Genomic DNA, 13,030 nt, shown 5'->3' on the forward strand with positions numbered 1-13,030 from the left:
TAATTTCTCAAATTGCTTTATCAGAAAATAAATCTAATTCTTCATCAGCTAAATCAAGAAGTCCTTTTTTTAATAAAGATAGCATTTAATTCCAATTCCAGTACCAGATGTATCTTAAATACTATTCATATCTTCCTCAAATGAATTAATTGTATCTTTTAAGCTATCTAAATGTTTTTACTACTTGTAATTCATCATTTACTCTTTTGATTGCATTCCATATAATTCTGGTAAATTCTTTACCACCTGGTGAATGTTCAATTGACGATCTTGCTCGCATCGCAGGTTAAAATATATTTTCTTGCCCTATTTTCGATAATTGAATTGGTACAATTCTATTATTTAAGTTAAGATTATAATACCATGCATCATTTTCAAATTCTAAATTACGCAAAAATGGGTCATCTTTTTCAATTTGTATTGCATTTTCTTCTGTATCAACGTTATCTGTTACATCTCCTGGTAATAATTCATCAACAACAATAACTGTTACTCTGCCATTCATAAATTCTAATTGCTTTGTCAAATAAGAATCAGTTATATTTACTAATCTATTCATGAAATCTTTTTTAAATATTACGGGTTTAATTACTTTCCTTTCGGGAGCTGTTAAATATTCTTCTAATTTTTCACGTATTTCGCAATTATTTCATGTTGAATATTATCAGTTTTGATATTTTCTGATGTATTGTAATCTTTTATTTTCGAATTATTATTCAATTTAATATTTTTAGTTTTAGTTTCTGTTAATTGTAAATTTTTTTAATTTTTTCACCCTCCATTAGTTTTGGAGCACTGATAATTTTTTTATTTATATCATTTAAACCAAATGAATTATTGATTCCAGCAGTCTTGATTAGATTATTATACCCAATCATATTCCCCATCTTTAATATTAAATCATTAGATATAATCAACAAATTAGGACCTATACAATAATTTAATATTATATGAGATTTATCTAAATAATTTCGATATCTTACTATATCATCTGCAATTGATCAATTTTTATCGTTATGATTACAATCTTCAACAATATTTTAAATAGTTTCTGCGCATCAAATGAAGTATTTTTATTTCCAACTATTTGTGATCTTTGTTTCAACTAGGACACCTCGAATACAAATTGAATATATTCTAATAGATTGATTTATTCTTTGTATACCAGGCTTTGAAAAGCCTTCACTATTTTCTAAAGTTAACCCATCCATCATTTTTGTTGTTGTATATTATTATAATATTTGGGTAATTCATTCCAATTCAATGTTCTTAAATCTGTATTTTCTTATCTTACCAAACTCTTTAGTATATAATATTCCTAAGCCACCCATTGTCCCACTTTTTGTCCTGAAATCAGAATTATTTATGTTTATATCAAAATCATTACAAACTATATAAAACTTTTATAAATTAATACTATTATCTAATTCTTTAAAACATCTAGATCCTGGTAAAGGACATTCTAATTCATTTTAATTCTAATCAATCTTATTTGAAAGTATGTCTAAAAACTGATAAAATTAATGGTAGACTGTGTTTATTTAAATGATCGTTCCAACTTATACCACATCCTGTTGTTGCACAATAAACTGCAAAATTTAATTGGTTTTGCCAATACTTCATATTAGTTTTTAATAGCCATTGTTTTGCTTCTTTTAATTCTTTAAAATTAATTAAATATACATGAAATATATTTTTCATCTTTACATTAAAATTATTAGTTTCAGTAACATAAATATCTAATTTACTTAATGAATTTAAAACTTCATTTCTATAAGTAATATTTTTATCAAAATCTATTGCTAGAATATTGTATTTAATTACATTATTATATTGGAAAGCTTATGAAAAATTATTTGCCATTTCTTTGATAAAAGATTGATAATAACAATTGATTAATACTTTTAATTATTTTATCTTGTTCTTCAATTGTAATATTACCATTTAAACTAAAAATATAATATAGTGTATTTTTTAATTTATTAATTTCTTTTATATTAGATTTTATTTTTTCTTTATTACTTTTTATATTCAATTTTGAGCTTATGCCAGTAAATACACTTGAAGATAATCTTAGCACACCAATTGATATAGCTTTAGGAGTTAATGGTGAGATTAGTGCTTAAAATGTAATTAACGAACTAATTGTAACAGACCCACTAATAATAAAATAATATATAATTTTAGATTTCAAATATTTTTTCTTTTTTATTTTTAAATCATTTTCAAATTCTAATATTTGATTTTCTAGATATAATTCAATTTAGTTTTATTGATATCATGGAGAATAATATCAATATTATCAACTTTATCATCCATTTATTCAACAGAAAAAAAATATATAATTAATTTGTAAATTTATATCCTACAAATATGACAATAATCATGCCACCTTAAATCCATATTATTTCATCTGTTCATTACTTGGTGTATAATAATCTGATATTGTAGGTTTGTAAAGATGTAATTTTTCTTTATTTGTTACTGCGTTATATAAACTCATAGCGTCATCAACTGATTTCAAATCTCTAGGTGAAATATTTTGATTATATAATTCTTTAATAATATAATCCATATAATTTTCTATTTTCTCTCTATATTCTTCTGCTGCTTTATTATATTTTTCCAATGCTAAGTTATGTCTTTTTGTTCTGATAATGAACTATTTTAATCGATATGCTTAATTAGATATCCACCGCCAGTAAATGCCAGAGCGTTAACAATTGCCGATAATATAATAGTTATAATTGCAGATGCCATTTATTTAACAAAAAATTATGCATTTATACGAGGAATATCTTTTTTGTTTTTCCAAATAATCAATTGTTAAATTAGATAAAGCAACTGCTAACGTTAATTTTAAAATATCATTTATATCACATCGATCAACATTAATATTTCCCATTTTAAATACTTTCTTTAATAACATTGTATAACCAACCGTTCCCACAGATAGTAAGGCACCATTATATAAACCTTGTATTATCCACTTATTATCACTCATTTATTTATCAAAAAAATTACTATCTTCAAAATATTTAGTTATGTTATTTATGATTATTTCAACATTTATTTCATTATTACTTTTATGATTATCATATATTTTAGATAATATATTTTTAATATCATCAATAATTCCATCTTCATTTAATTCATAATATTCTAAAGATGTTTTAATTAAATCAATTCCTTTTCCTATATTATAATTTTCATAATTAATCATTGATGCATTGTTGATTTACTTTTAATATCAGTAATCACACCATTTAATTTAATTCGCATGGCTTTATCATGCTTGAAATCAAACCCAAAACATATACGCGGTCCTACTGTTATATTCATATTTATTATTATATGATAATCAATAATTATTCCTTACATCTTACATCTAATTCATAAATCTCAGGAAAGTTATTTAAATCAAATAAGTACCATTATGATTTCTTATTTCTAATTTAAAATTATTAAATTGTTGAATACAAGGTTCTAAATTCACATTCTGCGAAATTCAAATTGCTATTTATTTTTGTTCCAAACTCTTTAACATTCTTCAAAGGTAAAATATTTAATATACTAGAATAACAAGTTGTATCTTTAGTTGCTTCAAATGTTTTTGTAGGATCAATGAAATTTTAATAAATATAAAAATGCGTAAAATGGTATTATATTTTAGCTACCGTCTACGTTTCCAGTAACAATATTTGGTTCAATTCTTAACATTTCAGCTATTGTTTTTTTACCATAAATGCATGTTGACTTTTATCACATACCTTTATTTTAATTTCATTTGTGCTATCACTTTTTATCAATCTAATTAAAGATTTATCATCACTTCTAATTTTTAATCGTGCTCTTCGATTAATTTCTTGAGCTAATGTTTCTAAATTATATAATCCTGGTTTTAAAAATAGATGAAACCATTTATTTATATTTCTAATATGAATTAAAAAAATATTATCTTCAATAGTTTTTCTAGATATATTATAAAAAGAATTATATAAACTTATATTTACTAATTTTAAATCAACACAATTTTTGAATTCTCTATCCAGTTGTATAAGTAAATTATGTGCTTTATAATGTGTAAGTCTTCTAGAATCAACAAATATTCTATATTCTTTTAATTCAACCATTTATTTTACATATTTTTATTCGAAATCTATATCATGGTGCCCTTTTTCATTCTTACCTTTATATGTGAAATAAATATCACCAGAATATAATTCTTCTAGATCTTCACTAGATAATCTATGAAATCTATCTGGTAAATATGTTTTGAATGTATATTTATTACCTTTCAATCCTTCATATTCTTAATGAATTATTAATTTATTACCAATTTTATTACTAGTTGTTTTAATATTAGTAATTAAATATCTCTTATGAATTGATAACTCAGTTAACTTTTTGAATTTATTATCTACTGATTAAGAATTTGTAGTAAGTTTAATTCTATCTAAGAATGATTTGTTGTTCTCACTGTGTACTTGTTTACTCTCCATTTATTATATACATTTTTATTAAAATTGATTTCATTAATATAATATATATAAAATATTCATATATATAGATATTAGAGTAATTAGATAATAGTTGTTTCGGATTAAAGGTTGAAAGGTTGAGTGAGTAAAAAATAAAAATAAATTCGAGCGTATGAGAATTTATTTTTATTTTTTATTTTTTTATTTTTATTTTTTAATTGTTTGTCTACGACTGCGTAATACACATGAACCGAGCAATGCTGAAACTGTGTCGGCCTTACCGAAGAAAGTGGGAATAGTAGAGCAATAAATATTGTTCTAATACTCATTATAAGGATCATTTCAATGGCTTTCACTTGATTTTCAAGATGGTGGGATTTTGGAGGAAAGAGTATTGCCCTGCTTACTTTTGACACCTAAGGCCAAAAAATGATACCTTGTTTCTCATTTTCAAAATCTCTGAAAATGACCCGACAGGCAGGTGTTTATTTTTGTAAATCTTTTTAAAACTTGATTTGTTGGGAATATTGACCAGGAAGGTAGCATTTTTTATCTTTGATGAAAATATTAGGAAACAGACTTTCTCACACCAGAACTGAGAAATCATTACTCTCCAACTGAATGAAAATAGTGTCAAAAATGTCTTATATAGTCTTCGATATGCCTGAATATCTTGGTTGATTGATACGAATGACCGAAGCGGACAGGTCTTGGGCGCCTGTGTCTAATTTCACACTCAACAACACCATATTTAACGAATTCATCTGGCATAACATAAGGGCATGTTGTATCACTCAAATTGTCTCGTCGTTTCGGGTAGTTACCTGTTAATATTTTAGATTTAACCGAATATATGATAGCGGATGATTTGTCGCTTTACTCAAATGAAAGCAAACAAAGCCTTACATAAAATACAACATGTGTAAGTCTAGTACCAAGCCGCTTTTTCCCAAACAAGGAACCTGTAACAACGTCTGGTTTCTTGATTCCAATAAATTTCTAGTGACAGTCTTTTATCGATGACAAGAGTACACTGGAAATCTATGGGTCGCAGCCGTACCGGTATAGTTTGGTACTACCTTGAACAAATCTCAGACACAAATCAAAGTATATTCTAATGAATAATGAATAATGTTTGTGAGGATATACAGATGAAGATGATGGAGTGTATTTTTTGAAGATGAACATGCTTTATTATTTTCTGAGGATTGATGGACTGTGTTACAATGATCTTCTTAGTGATTATTATGGGGTTCAATCAAGTATCGGTGACGTTTCAGTCACGTGTGTATTTACGTAAGCACCGGTGTTTGAGGCTTCGCTGAATGACGTAATAGCTACGTTAATTACTATTAACAGAAACGACATGATACCAACGGCATTACTGAGTATATCCGACAGTTGAAACGGATCATGTTTCTCATCTGTTTCACTGGGTTTCGGTTTGGATTCTTTATGTGAAACGGTCAATAATAAAACAGTTATAATTATTTCAAAACCAATCGATAAACTGAGTAAAGTTAAGAGTAAATCGAAATATTGACTGTGTTCGCGACCACGACTCAAAACAGATCTCAACTGACTTATATTAGATGTCAATAAAGTCAAATTGGAAAGATTGTGGACGTTAGTCTTCTTCGTGTTGTAGCCTTTCTTCGATACATTTGATGCTCGTTGTTTTGGGCGCTTCTCTCCGTCCGAATATTCCCGAGTTTTACCGACACCTCCCGAGTCTCGAGTACCGTACGATTGTACACCTTCCTCGATATCATCACTACTTCCTGCCACTAATGGCATTTCCACTTCGGCTTTTTTCTACAAAAAAATTGTTTGTCATTTTAAGTTGAAAAAAATACATCGGTGAAAATTAGAACGAATTGGTGAAAACTAATTACCATAATCGCCCTGAAGTCTATCAAAGTTGGCGTGTATAGTAACCAATCCAAAATTATAATCACTCTGAAATGATGAACAGTTCAATGGATTTTCTGTTAGAAACATTTTTCGCCAGGACGCTTTTTCTCCTAAGAGCGGCCTAGAATCGGTGTCTGATTTAACTAATTTTCTCTAATATCGCATCACTCGGGACGCGATGTTTTGACACCAGTGAAGTTCATTACTTGTTCCTTATTCCTTATTCCGTTGCTTATTGAGAATTCATCTCCCAATAAGGAACAAGTAACATGTTACTTGTTCCTTGTTCCTTATTCAGATTTTCGTCTTTACCGGTTCAATTTTCGTTACTTATTGAGAATTCATCTCCCAATAAGGAACAAGTAACATGTTACTTGTTCCTTATTGGGAGATGAATTCTCAATAAGTAACGGAATAAGGAATAAGGAACAAGTAATGAACTTCACTGGGGTGATGTTTTGTTGTCTTTTAAAGGCGAATGCCACTCAAAAGATGCAGCATGCCAGTCAATACCGGGTTCTTTATTTGGCGTAAGGGGATGCCAATCGGTGCGTCTCAACGGGGTTAGTTCTAACCCTGGCATGCCATTTGGCATGGCATTTTTCTTGGTTTTTCTCTTTACACTTATGATATTCATGTTTTAAAGTTGGGATGCCTTAAATATCTTTAATTATGAGTTCCAGGGACTAGGAAAATATCTATAATATATGGCTGATTAGTGAGGCGATCGTATCAACGTATCATTGCTAAATGTAATGGAAATGATTTCATAAAGCTTCTGGGCGCTAGTCCAGTATACGACATTATAGTGCGTGTGTAGAGTTATACTGCGTTCTTCGGTCAGTGTTAACAGCGTTTGACAGTTGACAGTTAGAGTAAACGACGAGACGAGCTGGTAACCTGTCAACCATGACTGCAGTGTGGCTTTTATTTCATCTGCCTTTTGCTGATATTTTTCTTCATTATAGATTTTCATTGTTTATCATATATGCATTGTGTAAGAATCATAAGGTTGCGGATGACATAGGCCTATATATGTTTAATATTTCGAAAATACCAAAAAAGGTACATGAATAAAATTGCAAATCTATTTCCGGGGCACATTCGCATGCACTTAAGCAATTTCACTGCCATAACAGGCAAGTTCATGCGTGAATAAGCGTCCCCATATTTACCTATTTAAGTTCATGCTGCATTGAGCGTTACGTTATTTCGGTATAAAAATGAAATATCAACAACCAATCTGTCAGCACAGATATATTATATTGGGTCTAGGGCTAGGGTTTCGATAGGGTTAGTGTCAAAAGGGTGAGAAGAGGGTCCTGAGGGTTCCGTTTTACCCCTAGGGATAGGATTAGGGTAAGGTGAGGTACTATAGATAGTTAAAACATTCACATGGTTGTCAGCGAGTTCGTTGGTCTTGTGGTATGACGCTGCGCTCGTAATCGTATCGGTGGGGTTTCAATTCGATCGAATTGCAGATGGCCACGACGTTTACTTTTTAATGATATTTCTTTCTCTTCTAATGCAACCAGACAAGTCGTTCATCTTGGGTTATCATAGGGAGGATGTGTAGGGTGTCACGTGTCAACCGTCTTGTGCATTCATCACCTAACTGTTATGTAGGGTGTCATCTGTCAGCCGTCTTGTGGAGTCGTCACCCTAGTATGTAAGATGTCGCATGTCATCAGCTGTAGAATAGGGATCCCCAATCAACGATCTATTTTCATGGAACTTCTTTTAGTTCCATATTACTACGCGTTCTTTCAGCTTGCGCATTAATTCCTCGATTTACTCAAAAGTATCTCTACACGTTGCACTATAATGTCGTATATCGGACTTGGGCCAGCTTCTGACTGTGCTCGGAAGTTTGTGATGAATATTTGTAGCGATAATTCCAGAATCATTGTCTCCTCATGTATTTTGTATAGATAGGATCTGAGTCGTGGTCTCCACCCTGCCAACAGGATCACGAATGGGGATATAGCAATTTTCCTTCGAATTATCAGCTAAATTCGAGTTAAAGGTTAACCTCGTTGAAACCGGGCCTTTGTGTGGCTGTAACATTCACATCCCCAAGCCGTTTATCTGGATCATCGCTGGATGATCCGTAGTTTATAGCAGGGCAGTAGCTAAGCCTAGAAGTGCGGGTGATGGCGAGAACGAAGCGAGATTACACGTCACGCTGTTCACTCGACTTCAACTGAACCTCCATCTAGGACCCATATACTACTTTCGGATTTTTCTTATAAATATCTAGGCCTTTATGGTGATATTTTGTACCGGTTCTAATAGATTTTAATGAAGTTTTTGTTTCTATAGAAATCGAAACAATATTGTTTTCGAAATTAATGGCGGTGTCTTGAGGTATATCAGGCAATACAATTTTTCCAGGCGCACAAAAAAAGAACACGCAATTTGCAAATTAGTTTGTAAAAATTATTGTTATTCAAGATACTGACTGTGGAGAGAACAAAAAAATATATGAGAAGGCACTGATTAAACAAAGAAAATTAAAACAAAACATATTATATTTTAATTGAATCGTCGCAATTAGAATGTTCGCAATGCCAAACGCCTTCCATGCCACGTTTAAAACTAATCCATCTCAATGCGCGAGGTGCCGCCGCTTCACGCTGTTGCGATTTTTTTGTTTGAATCTCGGACAATCATCACAGTTTATTGATAGAACGGTATAAAATGTGATAAAATGAACGTATTTCAGTAAACTGTAGCTCGTACTTTGACGGCTGCATGAGCGTAAGCGCGCGTGTAATTATCCGGGATTACTCAATCCTGTAAACCTAGAAGCTGAACCTGCCACACACAACTCGCAAGTTGTACATCGTGTGTACGGCGAATAAATTTGATTGGACCCAACGTGTACGACTTATGCGAGGTTGACTTTAGACTGTTATAAATCATATTAGTCCATGTAACATTGTATTAATTTTGGTGATATTAGATCAATACATACCGGTAATAGTGTCTCTTCACTTGTGTCTCACTGAGTGTCTTACAGCTATAACTATGGTCAACCGACGACGCCGTTTTCTGTATGTTTATAGTGTTTTGACGTGTTTTATCGTGTTTAACAGTTTAACGTGTTTGCGTGTATTTATGAATGGCTAATTCTGCTTTGTGCTTCTTCAAGATTAAAACTATTGTCTCCCTCAGCGAGTGACTGAATTGTACACAACCAACTTGAATTTAAGGGCTGGATAAATCTAAGTTCATCCGCAAGAAATATATTCATAGAAAGTACATGTTTTCAATCATTGATTATTCAGATCCATGTTTCTTCCTACAGAGCATGAGCTGTTTACAAGCCTTCCGGTACTGTCTGAAAATAGAGAAACCAAAACCGGTTTCAGAGATAAATCTAACTCGACGATAACAGAGACTTAACAATTAAATTTCAAACCTGTTAAAGATAGGATAGATTAATGGATTAAGAGCTGCGTTTAATCCACCAAATCCAATCAAGCCAGCTTTAATATCGTAGTAACCTCCTCTAAATACGATAACACTGTCAGGCAACAGGGCATTATAGTCGAGGAAATTCCATATACGAATCGGACCCCAGAATAACAGAAACAAAACCGCGCTGACCACTAACATTGTAACAGTCTGTAACAGATGGATAATGAGATATGGGATATGGCGAAACAAGACGCTGGATTATTCGTAGTGAAAATCAGTTTGCTTTCGATTTTTTAGGTCTCCAAATCCGAAAATTATAAAGATAGATATAAGATCCGCTTTCTCATTCAGTACACGCATAAATTGTGTTACAAATGAGTTACAAGTTGACTCGGATTTAATTAGAATGCTTAAGGATAATGAAGTGCAGTAACCCAGTGCCACTAGCGATCCTGGTGGATGATCGCCGAATCCTCGCTTGCCACGGTAGTGTTGCCGGTATCCCAAACATGGAGCGAGGGTCAATGGGATACCAGCAACGCTACCGATCTCCTGACAGAACCTCAGTAAACTTACTCGCTTACGATCAGCTATGTCTCCTGTAGACCTATCATTTACTGCACTATAAAAGTAATAGATAAATTAAAACAGATTCATTTCAATATTTTAATTTTTGATTTGAGATCTATATCTAAGAATTCAGACAGACCTGTTTGCAGCTCTCATTGTACGATTAGTTGTTATGCTGACAATCAATACTCGACAGACTAGTGAATATAATGCTACAATCACTAAACCCGGAATCAGAAACAAAACCACGAAATTAAAACAGCCGATACTAATATTGAGAACAGAGTGTATAGCGTGGTAGTATTGAGATGAAGTAGTCTCCGAGCAGGCGATGCGTAATTTATGACCAACTGGATACTGTGTTCGAACCCGCAGTTTCTATAAATAAACCATTTCACTTACTGTGTAATTCATGAAGCTTTCCGACGAGGAGGAGAATGAGGGGAGGAAGGCAGGAGGAGGGGTTGTAGTGACGTCACCTTTGGTTTAAGATTTAATGATCAATTTGAATGGAAATATTTCGTTAGAGATTAACGATCGAACACGTGATCAGTGGTGACAAACATCCCACCATGCTGTACCCAGGGCCAAATTCGGTTTTCCTATCTAGTCAACTAGTAGTCGGAACTAATAACCGAATGCGCTTGATTTCCGAACTATTTCCGGAATATAGATCCGATCAATTAACATTCGGTTTCACTTAGTTTGACTTTTGTCGACTAATCAGATAACCGAAGTTGGCCTTGACAGACTGGTGCAAGGTTTGGTCGGGGTTTAAGCAGCTGGTGTTTTCTTTAGAGTTTATTAGTAAAACAAAATATCTCTCATTTTAAGCTGCTGGAGGGGGAAGGAGATGTCGGGGTACAGGGGGGGGGGATACTTTACGTATATTTGTGACGTTGGTGACGCGAGTAAAACTGATAGAATCCACAGTAAGACACAAACTATTATTGATCGCTTGACTGTTAATAATATCTGTGCTTTCAGCGGATGACAGATGGCGATATAACTGAAATGAAAATACAAATATTTCTCACTCGACTGCAGCGCAAATAGATATGTTTGGGTGGCAGTTAGGGTAGGGGTTAGATGACATACCGCTCAGCGGCTATAGCCAGTACTGTGTAAATAGAAACGACAAACGCCATCTCGCCGAGTACGTGTGACCCTTTACAAATCCATTCAGAAGTGAACGCGAACTGATCGGCTACCCGAACAAACTACAAAACAATCTCTTCAATCTATTATAATCACTTATATCAGGGCCCAGCCTTCAGTGACAACCAGGTATATATATATAACGATGGAATAAGTAGATAAAGGGAAGTCGCACAGTGTAAGGGTTAGCTGAAGATTGCTGTTAGAAACGGTCGTTTTTTCATCAATTGTTAATTATAGTCGTCTCTTTTTTAGATTCTTAGTTCAATCGAACAGTTATGTAACACTGATAGAGACACTACTAACCTGCAGCGGTAGAACTACGAGAATCAACATTAAATCAGCCGCAGATCTCGAAACTAATAAAACGTTAGTCGAACCGTTTTGTCTCATGTAAACTGTAGAAATTATCACAATTGCGTTACCTGCATTATAGATCAATATTTAGAACACTGATCCGACGCACACACGACAGTGAAATATCAGGGTTCAACTCACCGAAAACGCCAAGGATCGTAGTAAACGTCATTATACCTAACGCCGAATACCAGCGAATTACTTTCAATAAATCGTTCCTCTCTTTATCAGCCTGGTCGTCTCTTTCACCTCTGATATTACTAATAACTGTCTGAATCTCTATAACGTGTGGATGATTTCTATCTCCATACAGAGCCATGGCGATTCTATATTTCTCAACTACCTGTGCTTCAACCGCTGTTAGATACTCGTACAAATCGTTATTGTAATATTTAGCCGTTATTAAACGTCTGTATGAATTGGGAATTAGTTTGTTCTGTTTTAGGATCTTGCCGAAATTTCTCCTGTCGCAACGGAATGATACAATATGTCTGGCACAGACAGATTGCTGCTGCTGGGGTCTTACCGTGGTAACCACATCAATTAGAGAAGTGTTATCCGGCGCGGCTGAGAGACCGTTTAAAACACACCACAAGGAGCAAAACCATAAAAACCACTGAATTCTGAAAAATCAGTACATGTAATTTACAAAATTGAGAGAACCTACTTAAATTTTTGAAACATCGATACAAAAGATGGAATAGTTACTTACAGAACATTAGCAGCAGCCATTTTAGACACAGTTTGATACACGTATGACGGTCAATTAGTAAGCCAGACAGAGAGACAGTCACACAGTCAGATGGTGGTTTATCGTGGACCACACCCGAATTACTACATGTCAGAACAACTGACTATGAACACGTTCCGTTAAAACTGTGTTTAATTAACCACAAAAACATGAAAAGGTAAAAACGGGAGAAGCTTGAGAATTCCTGCGGCTCCATCAGTCAAGCATGAGGAGTAATTCCTGGTCATTGTTTTACTGCACGATTTATCACGATATGATACAAATATCTATATTATCTGCAACCTTATTTGTGCAAAAACGCGATATAAAATGATCGTGATTTGTGCAACACAACTAGGAATCATTATGAGTAACTAATGTATCAAAAAACTTAAAT

The 13,030-nt window shown here is 32.9% G+C and overlaps 2 protein-coding genes across 2 annotated transcripts; both read right to left on the reverse strand.

Annotated features, from left to right (window-relative positions):
• Positions 1 to 9,631: 9,631 nt before the first annotated feature.
• On the reverse strand, positions 9,632 to 10,555 carry LOC141906425 (growth hormone secretagogue receptor type 1-like). Its single transcript, XM_074795716.1, has 4 exons — positions 10,528 to 10,555; positions 10,395 to 10,440; positions 9,820 to 10,025; positions 9,632 to 9,738 (listed from the first exon to the last, which is right to left on the reverse strand). Exons 1-4 carry the CDS (start codon positions 10,542 to 10,544, stop codon positions 9,678 to 9,680), a joined length of 330 nt encoding a protein of 109 aa, XP_074651817.1. The 5' UTR covers positions 10,545 to 10,555; the 3' UTR covers positions 9,632 to 9,677.
• LOC141906277 (chemerin-like receptor 2) lies at positions 10,552 to 12,222 on the reverse strand. Its single transcript, XM_074795520.1, has 5 exons — positions 12,045 to 12,222; positions 11,853 to 11,971; positions 11,487 to 11,608; positions 11,269 to 11,397; positions 10,552 to 10,609 (listed from the first exon to the last, which is right to left on the reverse strand). The coding sequence occupies exons 1-5, from the start codon at positions 12,220 to 12,222 to the stop codon at positions 10,552 to 10,554; spliced, it is 606 nt and encodes a 201-aa protein (XP_074651621.1).
• Positions 12,223 to 13,030: the final 808 nt, after the last annotated feature.

Source organism: Tubulanus polymorphus, chromosome 5, assembly GCF_964204645.1.
Source record: "Tubulanus polymorphus chromosome 5, tnTubPoly1.2, whole genome shotgun sequence".
Taxonomy (NCBI): domain Eukaryota; kingdom Metazoa; phylum Nemertea; class Palaeonemertea; order Tubulaniformes; family Tubulanidae; genus Tubulanus; species Tubulanus polymorphus.

Excerpts from the sequence above, each read along its gene's own strand:
- LOC141906277 (XM_074795520.1), bottom strand. The coding sequence starts at position 12,222 with ATGGCTCTGTATGGAGATAGAAATCATCCACACGTTATAGAGATTCAG. Across the intron at positions 11,609-11,852 it reads TCGTAGTTCTACCGCTGCAG|TTTGTTCGGGTAGCCGATCA; the intron begins GTTAGTAGTGTC and ends ATTGTTTTGTAG. Across the intron at positions 10,610-11,268 it reads ACGTCACAAATATACGTAAA|TGATTGTAGCATTATATTCA; the intron begins GTATCCCCCCCC and ends TTCCGGGTTTAG.
- LOC141906425 (XM_074795716.1), bottom strand. Across the intron at positions 10,026-10,394 it reads ACATAGCTGATCGTAAGCGA|ACTGTTACAATGTTAGTGGT; the intron begins GTAAGTTTACTG and ends CATCTGTTACAG. Across the intron at positions 9,739-9,819 it reads ATCTATCCTATCTTTAACAG|ACAGTACCGGAAGGCTTGTA; the intron begins GTTTGAAATTTA and ends CTCTATTTTCAG.